We start from the raw sequence: 19,968 nt of genomic DNA, 5'->3' as shown, positions 1-19,968 counted from the left end.
CACTGTTCACATGGCATATTTGGTCCGTTTATTACATCTGTATTTCAGCAAAATTATAATAGCAGTATAAAAATAGGTAATCCCTTAAATAAAACGAAACAAATACAGATGAAAAATGGACAAAAACAGAACAAAAATGGATACAATATGGAAACAAGCAACAAATTGTAAAATAAAGACGATCGGTATTGCGCATCCATATTTGATCCGGATCAGTATTTGCTTTTCTAACCCCTTTAAGATCCAAAGTAAGAACCCATCCAGATTTTTAGGTCTGATGCACACGGCAGAGCCAAGTGCACGGAGCCTGTACAGTGGCCTACATAGTCCCCGTGCCTCTTTACTACGTAGCTGTAGGAACTCCATGTGCCGCCTTATGATGACTTCATCTAGCACAATTATTTTTTTTGTTTAATTCACACGGAAACCGACCGAAAAAAATCAGTGTGCTTCTAAATGAAATTGTAGGTATACAGAGTTACAGTAGGTTCCCCGTAAACTATTTAGATGCCATAATACAGCTCAATACAACTCGGAGTTAGTACGGGTGCTTATTAAGGCTGTTTTCACACGCACTTAAAAGGGGTCAAAAATAGAAAAATGTCCCAACAGCGGGACAAATGGCCGAAACGAACATCAACATAGGCTTTATACTGTGCTCAGTGCCTTTCAGCACTCAGTTCCTAAAGGCAACATCCCTGTGTTTGCGTGAGTTTCCTCTAGGTACCTTGGCTTTCTATGAAATTGGCCTTAGTGTGTGGGTTTGTATCAACAGAAATTATGTAATTGGGGACAGGGGCTGATATGAGTTATTGCAGTCTGTGTACTGCACTGCAGAATATGTTAGCGCTATATAAGCAGTAAAACAGGAAATACATAAAATAACATAAATTACCAATTGAAATATTAATTTTCATGCATATGACTTTATCACATTTATTATCTATTTTTTGAGACAAAGAATGGAAAGTTTGATGGAAATCTGTGTTTTAGGGCCATTTGTGAAGGAAACAAATGGGACCTAGGCGTACACTGGAAAGATGAAGAGAACATTCTTTTGGCAGTGCAAGGTGGGTAGTAATTAATTGTTCTCTGACCTTCGTTACATTAATTATTGAAGTTATCATTCTATATTCCGCTCAGCTGCTACATTACCATGCAATTGGTATTACCATGTTCTCTTTGTGCAGTTTTGTGGTTTTAATTGCTATACCGTTTAAAAGAATATCTCTAGCGCCTGTGAATGATTTTACCTTTTGTAGACGTAATGAAGGAAAAATTGAAGAAGAGAGGCGTAAGAACGTTGACAGGATTAGGCAAATACTTCCGGCAACTTGACAAAAATGGATCTGGATGTTTAGAGAAAGCAGAATTCAAGCAGGCTCTTCAGACGTACCACTTGGATGTATCTGAGAAGGTTTGTGTGATTTTCTTTACCACTGTGCAAATAATGAACCAAATTATCCACTACGTTTCTGATATTAGGAGCTTTATGTGGTAATAAACGTCACCTTCATCAGTGATTTACTTTATATACTGATGATACATCTCTGTCCATTACATGCATTATTGCTACCTTTGATAATTTGCATTTATTTATAATTATTTTTTTTTTAGTTTGTATTTCTTTTTTTTTCTTTTTTAATTTGAAACAAGCAATAGAATACCAAAACACAATATAATTGAAGTCTACCTCCATCCAAAAAGGTCCCATTGATGCTGAATTGAAGGAATTTGTCTGTACTTGTTCATCTACTTCAGGGACTGGATAATCCTTTACTGCTATGGGAACAGAAAGTAGCTTTGGTCTCCGGTTGCCTTGTGTTATCCCCTGGGAAGATGTTGCTACCCCTGGTTTTTATATGCTGTAACAAAGTAGACACTCCTTTTGGCAGAGAGTCTTTTAGAGATTCTTTATCTGAGCCACAATTTTAAGGATTACCAGGACTATGTATTGTAGATGTTGTTGTTACTCTTACACCAAACACTAATAAGCAATTTTCCCATACATAATCTTTTGATACAATATGTCATAGATACAGACGAGAAGATCCTACTGGTGAGGTCTATGCTCTCAGTTTGTCACTGATTTCTGAAGGCAAAGGCTTTGGCACTGCTAATGCATTTCTCTTACTGAAACTCTGTCAGAACATTTTAAGTAAACTGCCATTGACGTGAGTGACCATTTGCTTAAAACGTTGCTGCAGATTTCTAGTAACGGAAATCTCTGAGACAGGCCAAAGAGTTTGTGTTTTAGAGAGCCTTTTTTTTCTGGAAATTAGTGGTAGTCTGAGACCACAAACTTCACCAATGTGATGTCCTTACATTTGTTGGAGGGATTCCTCAACGATAATCTGATCACAGTGCGTCCCGCCGCTAGAACCCCGAGGGATCATCTGTAATCTGCAGCAGAATCTGACAACAAATCTTCCGTTTCCCTGCAGTACCACCACAGGAGAATGAAGCATTACATGGTTCCTATTAAAATCAATGCGTACTTCTTGTAAAGCTTGGACATCACAGGTCCGCCAAAACTAGAGACGCTCTTTGAAGTCGTTTCATTGCTGTGGCTACTAGATTAAGGTGCATAGGGGATCACTCTTTATCAACTCAGAATTCTTAAATATGGTATTTGAAAAAAGTTTGCTTTTTTAAGCAGACCATCCCTATTGTTAAATTCCAAAAAATCATGTAAATAGTAAACGTTAATTAATAAATGTGTAGTCCTGCCTAGAAAAATGTTAAAAGTAGTTTTATTCGTATAGTATTAAAAATAGGGCACTAAATGGCAAAAGTACTGAGTGTAGGCGTAGGCACACAGATCCACGGTCCCTGATAAATGTCAGGAAACAGGTGATATTGAAAAACCTATGGCAAGTGATTGAGGAGCACTACTTCTACCCCTATCTTGTGTCATATCGATTGAAAGGTTTTTCAATATCACCTGTTTCCTGACATTTATCAGGGACCGTGGATCTGTGTGCCTACGCCTACACTCAGTACTTTTGGTTTTTCTAGGCAGGACTAGACAATCCCTATTAGTCATTTTTTCTCATCAGTCACTTTTCTATCGGTGAATTAATCAAGATTTTTTTTTTTTTTAAATCTGGTTCTTTGAGAAGCGGCCATTAATTAGGTATGATACTGATGTTTCAGGATGTAGAAGGGAATATAATACATTTGTATCTGACATATACACCAATCAATAAAACATACACAGAATATGATTCCAGTTGTTAGATCATTTTACTGTTGACGTTGTTGGATATTCCTGGTAACAGCAGCAACATTTCACATTAACACAGTAGGCAACAATTTATTTTTGGCATAATATGTGTATTGAATAAAATGTTTTCAATGTCAGTGAAATATTGCTGTCAATGGATAAAGGACTTTGTCCAACAGTAATCCCTCCACCGGGTATGAGTTTAGAATATGAAAAAAACAAAAAAAAATAGTATACTCCCAGGATATCAACAACACTCAAGGAGGCTAAGATCCATGTGAATTTATTATTTAAATATTTGTTAAAAAACGTACAAATACAGTCATTTGCCATCCGACCGCTCATAATATCTTGGCCAGGGCTATAATATTAAGGATAACAGTACCAACATGAATGGGGGTATTTTCCGGAAGAGCTCATAAATATAATACTTTATCCAAGTGCACAACAATAGCTAATAGGTATAGCTGTGTTCCTTTTAAATAATTAAGCACCCAGCCATCCAATTTATTATTCCTTCAGAAAAATTGGGTTTGACGTTCCCCTTGAACTTCCTAAGATGATAAGTCTGTCAGCGGACAATAACAGCAGATGCTTGATCATAAGAAACAGCATACATCATTATACTTTCAATAGCAAGAAGCATTTGCTTGTTTACTTAGCTTTCCTTAATATAGTTTCCGGGGTCCCACACTACAGTCCCGCTTAATCCCCCCTATCAGGGTATACAGACCTGAATATCCTTGCCCTGGTTACTCCAGGTTCATGCAGCAAGCATCTCGGACTTGTGTCAAGTTAACAAATACCCAGCACAGATGCACAAATCACTAGTCAGACAGTACATGGAATATTGTGTACGATTTACCAGTGCACAAGAAAGACGTAGTATTGCTTGAGCTGATTCAAAGGTGTGCAACTAAAGTAAGAAATGGAATGGATGGACTACAGTACCCAAAAAGATTATCAAAATTAGAGTTAATTAGTTATGAAAAAAGATGGCTCTGGGGTGATCTTATAACTATGTACAAATATATCAAAGGTAATTACAGATATGTCTGTCATGATCTATTTATACCCAGGACTGTAACTATAACAAGGGAGTATCCTCTACATCTTTACCAACATAGAAGGGGAATCTTTACTGTAAGAGTAGTGAGACTATGGAACTCTCTCAGGAGGAAGTTGTTATGGTGAATTCACTGAAAGTTTTCAAAAGAGGGCTGGATGTCTTTCTTGAGTATTATAACATTACAAGTTATGGCTACAAGATTACTGGAGATGGGTCATAGACCAGGCAGGGCTGGCTCTAGATCTATGTGGGCCCTTGGGCCACACAGACTTGGTGGGCCTCTTTGCGGGGGAACTCAAGGCAGCAGTAAAATGCCAAACAGCCCCCCTTCCCAGGTAGTGCCACACAGCCCCCCTCCCAGGTAGTGCCACACAGCCCCCCTCCCAGGTAGTGCCACACAGCCCCCCTCCCTGCTAGTGCCACACAGCCCCCCTCCCTGTAGATAGCGTCTTTGGTGCTCCATCTATAAGTGGAATCCCCAACCAGAGCAATGCCGACTCCAGAGCCATAATTCCGGGCAGAGCGCTACTAGCACTCTCCCTGGGACTCCTGCTCTGCTCCTGACATCACTGTATATATATATATATATATATATATATATATATATATATATATATATATATATATGGATAGTGATGTCCGGAGCAGAGCAGAGCAGAAGCCCCTGACATCACTATCCATATATTGATAGTGATGTTAGGGGCAATCCCAGAGCCAAAGTCATGAGCAGATCGCTACTAGCACTCTGCCTGGGACAGTGCTCTGCTCCTGACTCCTGGGACTCCTGCTCTGCTCCTGACATCACTGTATATATATATATATATATATGGATAGTGATGTCCAGAGCAGAAGCCCCTGACATCACTATCCATATATTGATAGTGATGTTAGGGGCAATCCCAGAGCCAAAGTCATGAGCAGATCGCTACTAGCACTCTGCCTGGGACAGTGCTCTGCTCCTGACTCCTGGGACTCCTGCTCTGCTCCTGACATCACTGTATATATATATGGATAGTGATGTCCAGAGCAGAGCAGAAGCCCCTGACATCACTATCCATATATTGATAGTGATGTTAGGGGCAATCCCAGAGCCAAAGTCATGAGCAGATCGCTACTAGCACTCTGCCTGGGACAGTGCTCTGCTCCTGAAATCACTGTCCATATATGAACAGTGTTGTCAGGGGCTTCCCCAGAGACGGAGTCCCGGGGCAGAGCCGCCTCTGCCTGGGACTTCTTCTGTCCTCCTGGCATCACTGTCTATATACGGACAGAGATGTCAGGGGCAACCCCATAACCGGAGTCCCGGGCAGAGCGCTACTAGCGCTCTGCCTAGGAGTCTATAGCCTAGTAAATGGCAGCGTGGGGAGCTACCTCCCTGCTCTGCCATAGCGTTCAATAGTATCTCTGTCCTAAGAACGCAGATTCTATTGAATGTGGCGTCGCGGCTGCTAGCGGGGCCACTACTCAAGGCGGGACCTGTGATGGCGGGTGGCATGGGCCCCCTCATGCCGTGGGCTCGGTAGCAGCTGCTATAGAGGTAGTTACGCCGCCTCCAAGACAGGGGCTCCCTATAGAAGAAGAAGAGTAGGCAAGAATGTTGGCAGCGCTCTGGCTGGGGATTCTACTCCTGGAGGAGCCATAATAGCAGCATCAGCACCTGGCGGCCAAGTGGGACATCTGAAAAGTACAGGGCCACAGCACTTTCCCGTGTTCGCAGGGTGCTGACACCGGCCCTGGATCCAGGGATTTATTCTGATTGCCATATTGGAGTCTGAAAGGAATTTTTCCCTAAGATGAGGATAATTGGCTTTCTCCACATTGGGGTTTTGCCTTCCTCTGGATCAACATTGCAGAATAATAGGCTGAACTGGATGGACGTATGTCTTTTTTCAGCGTTACAAACTATGATACTATGATACTAAAGTATTATGATTATAAATACTATGATACTAAAGTATTCTTCCAGAATACACCCCCCCCCCCATTCATGTTAGTACAGTTATCCTTAATATTCTATAGCCCTGGCCAGGATATTATGATCGGTGGCTGGCTTTATTAATGTATATGTGTTTACGTAATTTTTGATGATTACTTCGGGGGGCAAATGCCTGTATTTTGGAGCTTATTTCCTGGGAAATATTTAAGAAATACCTTTATATGGATTTTAGCCTCATTGAGTGCTGTCGATATCCTGAGGGTTTAATTTTCTTTTTTGCGTTTCATATGATCCAGGTTGACACCATGTATCATAGTAGGTATATATAATGAGGTACAATATTCAACAGTTATTCTCTAGTTTTTTTCTTGCATGAGCTTTACCCATTAATGACCGGGCCTTTTGCTGCCGTCAAAAGACGGTGGGCGGTCGTTAAAGGGTGATATGTTTGCGCTTTACATACAGTAGTATTCAAAAAATCAGCCCAACATCATTAACCTGATAAATCAATGTTTTTCTTAGAAGTGATATTTCTACATAGCAAATAATTTACTTGTGAGTGTAGAAGAGCAGTAGAAAAATACCCAGAGCCAACAATTAGGACATGTATGCCGCTCATTCTGAGTAATGGAATAATTAATTTAAAGGAGCTTGTTCAAAATAATAGCAGGAGTTAAATTGGTGAAGTCATTCATTCTGTGAAATAACAGGTTTCACTTTTGGTCCTTATTTAAGGTAGGAGTGTGGCAAATGTTGCACATGTTGGTTATAGTGCATTTCCTTCTGAAATACTGGGGAAAATGGATCGTTCCAGACATTGTTCTGATGAAAAACCTACTTTGATTAAAACGTTTTTTGGAGAGGGAAAAACATATAGAGAATATGGATGCTTGATGCATCGAAATTTCGATACTGTTTCGATACCATGCACCCTGAAACTGTTCAATAACATTATTTCATGTATTTCAACACTAAGCTGTCTGGCCGCACAGCTTAGTATAGTAATACATAAATGTTGTTAGAGCGGGGCTGCGGCTGTGTAATACAGCCATTGCCCCGCTCTTGAGTCCTGAGAAGTGCGGGCGCGGTCAGCATGATGTGATACGACCAGCCCTGCACTAGTGATTGCTGGCACTGAAGACAGAACTTTGCGGGCCTACCGCAAAAACCCCCATGTTCTGTCTTCAGTGCCAGAAGGTGAAGAGAAAAAATGCAGTGTAATTACGGGTATCGGCGCCAGGCTGAAGAGGATCAGGATCCTCTTTAGCCTGGCGCCGATACCCATAATTACACTGCATTTTTTCTCTTCACCTTCTGACTCTCACCTTGTCCCAGGTACTAAGGATTTAGCACCAAGGGACTCCAGTGGGTGGCAGCCGGCGATCTACACTTCACCACCTCATAATAGTCTCGGAGGAGCGCCGCCATCCCCTCACCTTTTTGCTGTACTAACCTGTCTTCAGTGCCGTCACTGCCGCTTATTAGTGCTGTGCCTGCCGCATCACTTCATGCTGACCGTGCGCACACTCATTATCAGGAGCGGGGCAATAGCTGTATTACACAGCTGCAGACCCGCTCTAACGGCGGAGATCAGAAAAACCTCTGATCTCCACCGCTATTCCCCTGAATGCTGCGATCAAAGCTGACCGCAGCATTCAAGGGGTAAATGAGAAGGAGGGATGCCCTATGGATCGCGTCACGGGAAATCCCTGTGACGCGATTGAGGGACATACCATATATGGGAAAACAGCCCAGGGTCCATTGAGGGACCCCAAGGCTGTCTAATCATATTTCCTGTTGTTAGGGCATACTTAGGTATGTCCTAACAACTGCCTGTGTACTATCAGTATATAGATATATGCCAGTACATTAAAGTTAAAAAAAAATCAAAACAAAAATAGGTACACTTGTACCACACTTGTTTTTTACAATAAACATAGTCTCAATACATAAAATATACACATATTCGGTATCGTCGCGACCGTAATAACACATTTATAGCGTCATTCATGTTTGCTCTATTATAAAATAAAAAACTGCTTCCTTTCACTTATTAATGTGAGACACGAGGTATTATGAATTTTAAACCTCCATGTGCCTCACATTAATACTAATTAACCCCATCATGTACCTCACACATTAACCCAATGTTGTCCATTATTACAGAGGAACATCACGGGGTTAAGGCACATGGAAGAACATTTTTTATTATTATTGTTGGCAAAGTATCGTTTTGGTATCGAGTATCGCAATACTACACGAAGTATCGGTATCGAAGTCCAAATTCTACTATCGTGACAACCCTAATAGAGAAGTGAACGAAATTATAGGCTGCTTAGCTAAAATTATCTCAAATGCCTTGAAGTGGCAACCAAAACCTGAAAGACGCGGAAGGAAGAAGGGAACTACTGTTTGAATGAATCAAAGAATAGCCAAAATGGCAAAGGCTCAGATCTGAAGTTAACAGTGAGTCCTGCTACAATCAGAAGACGATTAAATGAAGCCAAGTTACCAGCAAGAACTCCCAGCAAAGTCCCATTGTGGAAAAAAAAGACATGTCCTGAATAGGTGAAAATTTGCCAAGGAACACATTGACTGGCCGAAAGAGAAATGGCACAACATTTTTCTTTTTGGGTCTAGTGGCCACAGACAAATATGTCAGGCGACCGCCGAGCACTGAATTCAAGCCACAGTACACTGTGAAGACAGTAAGGCATGGTGCTGCAAAAATCATGATATGGGGATGTTTCTCATACCATGGTGTTGGGCCGATTTATCGCCTACAAGGGATCATGGATCAGTCTGAATATATCAAAATACTTGACATCATGTTGCACTATGACGAAGAAATGCCCTTGAAATGGGTGTTTCAACACGACAATGACCCAAAACTCAGCAGTAAGCGAACAACATCTCTGTTACAGACAAACAGGATTGAGGTGATGGAGTGGCCAGCCCAATCCCCTGACCTCAATTCCGTAGAGAACTTGTGTGGTGTCAATAAAAATGCGATTTATGAGACAAAACCCAAAAATGCAGAAGAAATGTGCAATGTCGTCCAATCTTCCAGGACTGGAATACCTGTTCAGAGGTGCCAGAAGTTGGTGGACTCCATGCAACACAGATGTCAAGCAGTTCTCAGAAACAATGGTTATGCCACCAAATGTTAGTTCAGTAAAGTGAAATCTGGAACATTTTTTCCGTTTATACATTACATTTTTGAGTTTTTAAAGAAAAATGCACTGCTAATTTTTTGAACAGCCTAAGGCCCAGTTCACACAGAGTTTCTTGACACTTTTTTTGACGCGGAAACCGCGTCGGAAAACGCGCCAAAAAACATCCAAAAATGCCTCCCATTCATTTCAATGGGAGGCAAAGGCGTTTTTTCCCGCGAGCAGAAAAAAACGCTTGCGTGAAAAAGAAGCGACATGCCCTATCTTCGGACGTTTACTTCTTTGACCTCCCATTGAGATCAATGTGAGGCAGAGAAAGCGTATTTCGCTGTGTTTTTGCTCGTGGCGCTCAATGGGCGCGAGCGAAAAACGCGGCAAACGGCGTGCAGGCAGATCAAAATCTGCCTACAAAAAACTCAGTGTGAACATACCCTAATATTCCTTTTTCTTTACTTTTTGTAAAGGATTAACACAAACTGGATACATTTTGTTATTGTTTAGATTCGGAATGTGTAATATGTGCAGTGCACTTGCATTTAGGCAAATAAAAATTATTATAATGATTTTGCACTTTATTTGCTTTTCTAAACTGCTATTTTTTTGATCACTACTGTATATTTGTGTTTGAAAAACATTAAATTAAGTTGTTATTTTTTTTTTATATATCTGTATTAATCATATATTAACCCCTTCCCGACATTTGTCGTATGGATACGTCATGGAAAGCCATTTCTTACCGCATTTTGCCGTATCCGTACGACAAATGCTGGACACCGGCTCAGAAGCTGAGTCGGTGCCACCATCCCCGGGTGTCAGCTGCATGTTACAGCTGACACCCTGCTGTAATGGCGGGGGCAGAAGTTAGCTTCAATCCCCGCCATTAACCCCTTAAATGCAGCGGTCAAAAGCGATCACTGCATTTAAGTGGTTTGCAGCTCATCGGCACCCCAGCAATGAAATTGCCAGGGTGCCGGTGGCTGCAATGGCAACCGGAGGACTAATACTGGCCTCCCGGTCTGCCTAGTACGGAAGCCTTCCAGACCCCAAATATCCTGTGAATATTCCATAAATGTCCAAGATAGGAAAACCACTTTAATGACAGCTAAATTTTTTTGCTTTTGTCTCTCTGCCTTTCAGCAGCCATAACTTTTTTATTATTTTTTTAATGATGTGGCTATATAAGACTTTGTTTTATGTAGGAGAAATTGTATTTTTGTTCCTGCGCAGTTTGAGGGTACAAATAAAGTACTGTGCAATTCATGTAATTAATTTTTTCAGCATCGCTATAGAAAAAGCGATTTCTACTGTTTTTTTTGTTTATTTTTTTACAGCATTCAAGTTTTACGCTAAATAAACTACTAAATTAATTCTTCAGGTTATTACGGTTGTGTAGATACCTAATATGTGCAGGTTTTTTGTTTTTATGTAGTGCATGGGCAATAAAATATATTTTATACTAAATAATTACTTTTTTTTTAGGACATTTCATTATTTATTATTATTTTTTTGTTAAGTTATTTTTGCAATCCCATAAAGGGATAACTTTTGAGTAACATAATTTTTTATTTATAATGTATTAGCATACTATAAGAGGTCAATAAACACACATTTTAAGTTCATAAGTTACCAAATTGTATCACCACAAGTTGCCTTTTATCCCAAATATTGATTAAAGGGGTTGTACCAGAATCAAAAATTATCAACAGGATAGGTGATAATTGTCTGATCACTGGTTGCCTCTCTGCTGGGACCACCATTGATCTAGAGAATAGGGGTCCCGAACCCCCTGTTCCTCCGCATTGCTCAACCGCAGTGAGGAGAACGCTGCTGCCCCATTAAAAGTCTTTGGGAATGCTGAAACATCCAAGTGTAGCTTTCGGCTGTTTCCGTCATTCTAATAGAATGGAAAGCAGTTTACATTCTCAACCACGGCTCCATTCAAGCTCGATTGGGGAACGGTGGGTTCTGGATCCCATTCTTGCGATGAGTGGGGGTCCCAGCGCTGGGGCCCCCTAGTGATCAGACAGTTATCACCTATCTTGTGGATAGGTGATAATTTTTGACTCTGGGAATACCCCTTTAATATGAAAAGAAATAGTATAAAATATGCACTTTATGCAAAACTTTTATATTACACTGTACATAAAGATTTCTACATGTTTCATGTCCTGGTACCATCAAGTGGCGCTGTGTTCTTTTAATACAATGCCATTTATTGCCTAATGCAAGTTTCTGATGGAATTCAGAAATGATCGCTTTACATATTTTCCAACAATTCTGCACATTGCATATTTCAAGCTTTTTTGCCACCGTATTGCACTTCTGGTTACACGTTTCTTTACAGAGGTTCTTAACCGATGAAGAGTGAAAACAGATGTTCGACTATATGAAATATGCTCTTTTATAAAGACTTAATTCATGGTTTTACAAAATAACAAATTTTATTGTTGTTAAAGCTTAAAAGAAATTGAAATTAATAGAGCTGTGCCCAATGAAATGCTGTATGGCTGAAAACATTTATGTGCCAAATCTGATTAGTAATCTATAACCACAGTTGCAGTTTATTGACTTCTCTAACTTTCATCTCTGGCTAATTTGCTGTATTAGAATAATTATTTTTATTTGCTGGAATTATCCAGTAATGAATTAATGTTCATTAAAGACCCTGATGAAACAACCCCTTTCAGAATGCATCTGATTTTGCCAGGGAAAGTCTTCTCTGGCCAGACAGTTCCCCTGCAGCGACCACTGGAGGTGAAATGTGGTATTACATAACAGCTATTACATGAATGGATTCCATGATGTCATCGGGTCCGCAGGAGCCGCTGTTACAGAGCTGCCCTCCGTTTTGCGTCATAGATGGGGTTCCTAAGGGATGTTAGGGCATATGAACTGGAATTGTCTTCATGAGACAACATGATAAAACTGGCCTAGTTTTAGAATTTGGTGAATGTAGACTAATGTATTAGAGAATGTATTGAATGATCTCACATCTAACATAGTCATATTCTGGAAATAACTCTTTCGGCGCAGAAAGGTTCCTATATTAGATTTGCAGGGCTGCTGGGAATTCATAGTCCCTGTTGTTTTTTGTAAATCTATCAGCAGGCAAGTTGCTTTTTACAGTAAACAGCTGACAGAAGAGTGTGTATGGAGTCCAAACTACAGTAAAACTTCCATTGTCTTATCACAACACCCTAGAGCTAAAGAAAGTCATTTCAAAACTACAACTCTTCCTACATTCCATTCACAAGTATTTTAGTGTCAATCAATATTTATTGAGGTTTTATAACACACAAATAGCAATTATCAACAACATCAGAAAGGGACGGTCGCAGCCGTCTACTGTATACAAGATTAATGTCCCGACTAGGGGTTAGGGTCTGCACATCAGTATTCAAATCCAAAAATGTAGACCCTTCATCTCGATGAAAGGATGTTTCACAAGTATTTTATATTGTTTTTGTAAATAATTAGTTTAAAATTTTTTTACATTCAATATTTAAAGCAATTGTTTTTTTTCTTCAGGTCTTTGAATCGTTCTGGCTGATTCTGGATGAAAATAATGAGGGAAGAGCAGACTGCGGATCCTTTGTCCGGGCTCTTATTGGGGAAATGAATGAGTACAGAAAATCATTTGTTCGAAAGGTTATTATGTTTTTCAATTTACACTTTGTTCTTTCTTTTTCCAGGGTAAATTATATGTGAATGATCACACTTTATATCTCTACATTATCACACAATATTATTACTGCGCTTCAGAGAACTGTAGATTCTATTGTATTTTACATAAATATAGATGACTAATTTGGGGTTTTTATATGATCAAATAATAAATTATTACAGGCTGTCAGTGAAGCAAGACGTCTTTTAATCGAAACTTTATATGTTCATACAGTAAATTAATGTTATTAGCCTAAAGCATTTCCTGTACAGGTATTTCAGGTTATTTACTAGCCATATTACAGATTACCTGCACATTTTGTGCATATGCATTCAACTGTATAGTAGTGGCTTTCTAAGCCAATTCTCATGACTGCTTATGATTTATTAAATCTTGGAAACCCTTTCACTTTACTGTGTAAAATTTACATTAATTAGAATGAATACTATGGACATCCATTTATACTATGGACGCCCATTTATTTCATTTGGTTTCCCAGTTGCGCCTTGTTTTCCAGCGGGATTGCTGGAAAAAGAATATACCCATTATGAATACCCTGTCGCGAATATTCGGTCGAGGTGTCAGTAATGTATGTGAGATTACCAAACAATGTAAATGCATAAGGGAAGAACTCATGATTGTACTTTTTATGAAATTTCACAGTTTAAGGCCCCATGCACACGAACGTAAAAACTCCCGTAATTACGGCCCGTAATTACGGGCCCATAGACTTCTATTGGCCACGGGTACCTCCCCGTATGCTTACGGGAAGGTGCCCGGGCCGTTGAAAAATATAGAACATATCCTATTTTAGGCCGTAATTACGGCACGGGCAGGCCCATAGAAGTCTATGGGGCTCTCGTAATTACGGGTGACTACGTGTGTGCACCCGTAATTACGGGAGCGTTGATAGGCGACGTCAGTGGATAGTCACTGTCCAGGGTGCTGAAAGAGTTAAACGATCGGCAGTAACTCTTTCAGCACCCTGGATAGTGGCTACCAATCACAATATAGATTAACCTGTATAAAAAAAAAAGACATTCATACTTACCCAGAACTCCCTGCCTCTTCCTCCAGTCCGGCCTCCTGGGATGACGTTACAGCCCATGTGACCGCTCCAGCCAATCACAGGCTGCAGTGCTCACATGGACTGCCGCGTCATCCAGGGAGGTCGGGCTGGATGTCGAAAGAGGGACACGTCACCAAGACAACGGCCGGGTAAGTATGAATTTCTTTTACTGTTACTACGGAAAGGGCTGTCCCTTCTCTCTATCCTGCACTGATAGAGAGAAGGGCTGCCAATTAGTGCAGTGCAATTTTGCATCAGAAACGTGCCCGTAAATACGGGTGGAATACTGGTGACACCGGACCCATATTTACGGGCACGGGTCCGTAAATACTGGTGCAATACGGGTTGAATACGTGTGACCAAGGACCCGTATTTACGCCAGTATTTACGGAAGGAAAAAAATACGTTCGTGTTCATGAGGCCTAAGGTCTCATGCACATGGCAAAGCCATGTACTAGAGGCTGTACAAAGGAAGTCCATACGGCACCTTTTTATTAAAGGCTATGTACACCTTTGAAAATGTGTTGATGTTGTGTTTGGTTTTTTTAAATAAAAATGTGTATCAGTGTGTTTGGTGCAACTTTGTAATTACATTTTATTAAAAATAATTTTTACTTTTTGAGATACAGCTGCTTGTATCTTGTATACAGAGCACAGTGGCGTAGCTATGGGGGTTGCAACGGTCGCAGTCCAACGGTCGCATTCGCGCTTCCAACTGTATTTGCGTCTTCAGGACGCAAATACAGTTCAATACAATGCTGGAGCCTTGCTCCAGCATTCACTGTGCTGCGAGCGGCTTGGTGCAGGCAGGCGCGATGTAACGTGACGTAAAGTGACGTAATTGTGCCTGTCTGCGCCGAGTCACCCACAGCACAGACTGGAGGAGAAGGATTCTCCACCCGTCGTGGGAATGGGGATAGGTAAGTAATTATGTTATTATTTTTCTATTAGGTACGTACATATGGGGGCATTATACTGGGTATGGGAGGGGGGCTCATATGGTAGCTGCTCAGGGGGCATTATAATATATGGGGGCATTATACTGTATAGAACAGCTAAGGGGGGCATTAGACTGTATGGGGGCATTATACGGTATGTGGCAGCTATGGAGGGCATTATACTGTATGGGGTGCGTTATACTATATGGGACAGCTATGGGGGGCTTTATACTGTGGGGGCATTATACTGTATGTGGCAGCTATGGAGGGCATTATACTGTGTGGGGCATTATACTGTATGGGACAGCTATGGTGGGCATTATACTGTGTGGGGCATTATACTATATGGGACATTATAGTGTATGGGGCAGCTGTGGGGGCATTATTCTGTATGGGGGCATTATACTGTATGGGGCAGCTATGGGGGCATTATACTGTATGGGACATAGTGTATGGCACAATTATGGGGGCATTATACTGTATTTGGCAGCTATGGGGGCATTATAGTGTATGGAGTGCATTATACTGCCCGGGGGCATTATACTGTGGGGGCAGCTATTTGTGGCAATATACTGTGGGGGCAGCTATGGGGGGCATTATACTGTGGGGCAGCTATGGGGGGCATTATACTGTGGGGGCAGCTATGGGGGACAATATACTGTGTGTGGGCAGCTATGGGGGGCATTATACTGTGTGGGGGCAGCTATGGGGCATTATACTGTGGGGTTAGCTATGGGGAGTATTATACTGTGGAGCCATTCATTTGGTCTGTCGTGCAAGGTGGCTGGGCATAGTGTGTGCAGGGGTCTGGTGATGTTGGGAAGGGGTAGGGGGCCCAAGCTGAATTCTTGTACCAGGGCCCATGAGCCTTTAGCTACGCCCCTGACAGAGCAGCTGTATCTAGCGCTAAACCCTCTATCCATAAGGCAAAATATGACAGCACTGCACAAAAATATGGGTGCATGCCTCAATAGGAAAATGGTTCAGGTGAACGGGGTTCCAACTGAATTATTTTTATTGTCCCGAGTTACGAGGCAGGGCTGTCTCCTCTTCCCACTCATCTTTGCCCTGGTTATTGAAAGTTTGGCAGGTCAGATTCGCCAGGATGAGGGAGTTTAGGGATTTGGATGTGGGGGGAGAGGGGATAAGATATCGCTTTACGCAGATGACATATTAATATATGTAAACAGACCTGCCTGTACGCTGGGGAGAATAATGCAGTTGATTTAAAAATTTGGGGATCTGTCAGGACTTCAGATTACCTGTGAAAAATCAATATTAATGCCTCTGGAAGAGGAGGAAATGTGTTATGACAAATTGAAGATAGTGGGTAAAGGGGAGACATTTAAATATTTGGAGTGATGGTGTCGTATGATATATCCAGCTATCTAGAATTGAATCTAGTTCCGTTATTAAAGAAATTGAGGGGAAAAATACAAACTGGAAAAGGCTCACATTATCAATGGCAGATAGGATTGCCTTGCTGAAAATGATATCACTGCCTCAGATCCTATATATGCTCAATAATTGTCCGATCTGGGTGGGAGAAAAATGTTTTCAAATCATTGAGAGTTTGGTAAGGGATCTGATTTGGAGAGAGAGAAAACCCAGCGCTAAGCCCAGTCTACTTATGTTAGGAGAGTGTCACGGTCACAGGGTATGTGGACTCACTAGGCCGCTCCGCCGTAGCGTAGAGGCAGCTGACCAGTTCCCAGTCTATACAAAAGTCTACAGCAGTTCGTAACACTCGGGTACCTGAACTATGAACTAGTTCAGACAGTGGCTGTGGCTTCAACACGGATGGAGGTCAGTGCAGCAGGTTGCGCCAGGACGTGGCGGGTAGTACAAGACATGGCAGAAGACACTGGACGTGGCAGAAGACACTGGACGTGGCAGAAGACACTGGACGTGGCAAACGACAGCAGGTGCAGTAGGACACGACTCCAACACTAGTAGGCACAGGAACAAGGACACAGCCCGGCATACAGGAACAGGTAACGGCACGAGTAACAACTGTAACGGGAAACACTAAGGGACCATTTGCAAGACAGACTTGGGATAAACTAACAACGCTCAGGCAAGGATCAGAAGGGCTGGGGCCTGCTTATAGACCAGGAAATCATGTGGGTTGATGATAAAGATGATTTTCATGCACGCGCACTGGCCTTTTAAGAGCGTGCGCGAGCGTGCGCGTGCACACTACGGGAGACAGCGGACTGGAGCGGAAGTGCTGGCGTCTCCTAGGAAGGAGATGGGGACCAGCGCTCACAGATCCTGCAGACGTTGGGAGGTGAGTGAAACCGACGGCCCGCGGCCATGGATGCTACAGTATCCTCCCTCTTATGCTCTCTCTTCTTGGGGCCAGAGCGAGAGAGGAATGTCTTAATGAGAGCAGGAACACTGAGGTTCTCCTTCAGTTCCCAGGACCTCTCCTCAGGACCAAACCCGCTCCAGGCCACCAAATAGAAAGTCCTTCCTCCTACCCTTTTGCAGTCCAGAATCTCCCTCACCTCGAACACATCATAAGAACCGCTGGGAGCAACTGTGGAACTAGAAGTCTTGCTGTAGTGGTTCAGGACCACAGGATTCAGGAGGGACACATGAAAGGAGTTGGGGATTCTGAGGGTAGGAGGCAGCCGCACCTTATAGGAGACAGGGTTTATCTGTTGCAGAATTTCAAAAGGACCAAAGAACCTTGGAGCAAACTTGTATGAAGGCACCTTCAAACTAATGCTCTGAGAGGACAGCCAGACTTTGGTACCCAGAAGATACTGAGGCGGAACTCTTCTCTTTGTATCCGCTTTTCGCTTCATGTGATCGACTGCCAGCAAAATAGAGGACCGGGTCTGTTGCCAGATTTGCATAAAGTCTCCAGATGCAGAGTCAGCAGTGGGTACCTGAGATGTAGTCGACACAGGAATTGGCACTCTAGGGTGTTGACTGTACACAATGTAAAACGGAGTGGAAGTGGTGGACTCACTTGTGTGGTTGTTGTACGAGAACTCGGCCCATGGAAGAAGCTGTACCCAGTTATCGTGCTGTAAAGAGATGAAGTGGCGGAGATAATTCTCAGTGATCTGGTTGATCCTCTCGACTTGCCCATTGGACTTGGGGTGATAAGCTGAGGAAAAGTCAAATCTCACATCCGGGAGTTTACAGAGGGCTCTCCAGAACTTTGAGGTAAATTGAACCCCCGGTCAGACACAATGTGAAGGGGCAAGCCATGCAAGCGAAAGATGTGCTGAATGAAGAGACTTGCCAGTCGGGGAGCAGAATGTAGGCCGGTCAACGGGATAAAATGTGCCATCTTAGAGAACCGGTCCACCAACACCCAGACAGTGTTGTATCCTGCTGAGGGAGGAAGGTCTGTGACAAAGTCCATCGCAATGTACTGCTAGGTGGCATTGGGTACAGGCAGAGGTTGATGCAGGCCGGCAGGCTTGGAGTGAGTAATTTTGTTAGAAGCACACACCATGCAAGAAGAGACAAAGTCCAGAACATCTTTAGGTAGCGTGGGCCACCAAAAGTGACGAGCAATCAGCAAAAAAGTCCTCCCCGGAGGGATGTCTCTAACCTGCAAAGGATTAGCAGTGACAATGCAGGACGGGTCTATGATAGTTTGAAAGGACTCCACCGTGTCATCCGTCTCAAATGACCTGGACAGGGCATCGGCCCTCACATTCTTGTCAGCGGGACGGTAGTGGAGCACAAATTGGAAACGGGTGAAGAACAGCGACCACCTGGCTTGACGGGGATTTAGCCGTTGAGCGGACTGCAGATATGTAAGGTTCTTGTGGTCGGTGTAGACCAAGATGGGGTGAGCTGCGCCCGCTAAAAGATGTCTCCACTCCTCCAGAGCCAATTTGATGGCCAGTAGCTCCCGATCCCCAATAGAGTAATTGCGCTCTGCAGAAAAGAAAAGTCTCGAGTAATCGCCACATACTACTGCCTTTCATTGGAGCTTCTATGGAACAGAAGTGCACCTGCACCAACAGAGGAAGCGTCCACCTCCAATGAGAACTGCCGTGACACGTTAGGATGATGGAGGATCGAAGCTGAAGTGAAGGCTTTCTTGAGGCTAATAAACGCGGACTCTGCCTCTGGAGTCCACACCTTGGCGTTCACACCCTTCTTGGTAAGGGTAGAGATAAGAGCCATCAGATATGAGAAGTTTGGAATAAACTGCCGGTAGAAATTGGCAAATCCCAGGAATCGCTGTATGGCCCTTGGGCCTTGAGGACATGGCCATTCCAGGGCAGACTTTAGTTTCTCAGGATCCATCTTAAGAGCTTGATCCGAGATGATGTGGCCCAGAAAGGGCAAAGACCTCTTTTCAAAGACGCACTTCTCCAACTTGGCATATAAGCGATTCTCCCTTATTCGCAGAAGAATCTCACGGACATGCCTCCGATGGGTCATCAGATCTGGGGAGAAAATCAAAATATCATCGAGATAAACTACAACACACATATAGAGGAGATCTCGGAAGATATCATTGACGAATTCCTGAAAGATTGCGGGAGCGTTACACAGTCCGAAGGGCTTCACTAGGTATTCGTAGTGCCCGTCACGGGTGTTAAATGCTGTCGTCCATTCGTCACCCCGGCCAATCCGGATTAGGTTATAAGCCCCCCGCAGGTCTAGCTTAGAAAAATGTTTGGCTCCTCGTATGCGATCAAACATCTCAGATATAAGTGGCAACGGGTATTTGTTCTTGACCGTGATCTGGTTGAGACCACGGTAGTCAATGCAGGGTCGAAGAGATCCGTCTCTCTTCTTAATGAAGAAGCCGGCCCCGGCTGGGGAGGAAGATTTTCATATAAAACCCCTCTCCAAATTCTTCTTGATATAGGCTGACATGGATAAAGTCTCTGGCAAGGAGAGAGGATATAC

General features: G+C 42.6%; 1 protein-coding gene across 4 annotated transcripts in view; it reads left to right on the top strand.

Annotated features, from left to right (window-relative positions):
• Positions 1 to 19,968, top strand: part of CAPS2 (calcyphosine 2) — a 145,729-nt gene that overhangs the window by 109,065 nt on the left and 16,696 nt on the right. For all 4 annotated transcript variants that reach the window (XM_075856975.1, XM_075856976.1, XM_075856974.1 and 1 more), the window contains 3 exons: positions 994 to 1,070; positions 1,263 to 1,417; positions 12,933 to 13,052. In XM_075856975.1, coding sequence (XP_075713090.1) covers positions 994 to 1,070; positions 1,263 to 1,417; positions 12,933 to 13,052 — 352 coding nt within the window. The remainder of the gene's footprint in view (positions 1 to 993; positions 1,071 to 1,262; positions 1,418 to 12,932; positions 13,053 to 19,968) is intronic.

Source organism: Rhinoderma darwinii, chromosome 3 (assembly GCF_050947455.1).
Source record: "Rhinoderma darwinii isolate aRhiDar2 chromosome 3, aRhiDar2.hap1, whole genome shotgun sequence".
Lineage (NCBI taxonomy): Eukaryota > Metazoa > Chordata > Amphibia > Anura > Rhinodermatidae > Rhinoderma > Rhinoderma darwinii.
Note: the sequence above shows the minus strand (reverse complement) of the source record. Positions and strands in the feature narration are given on the sequence as shown.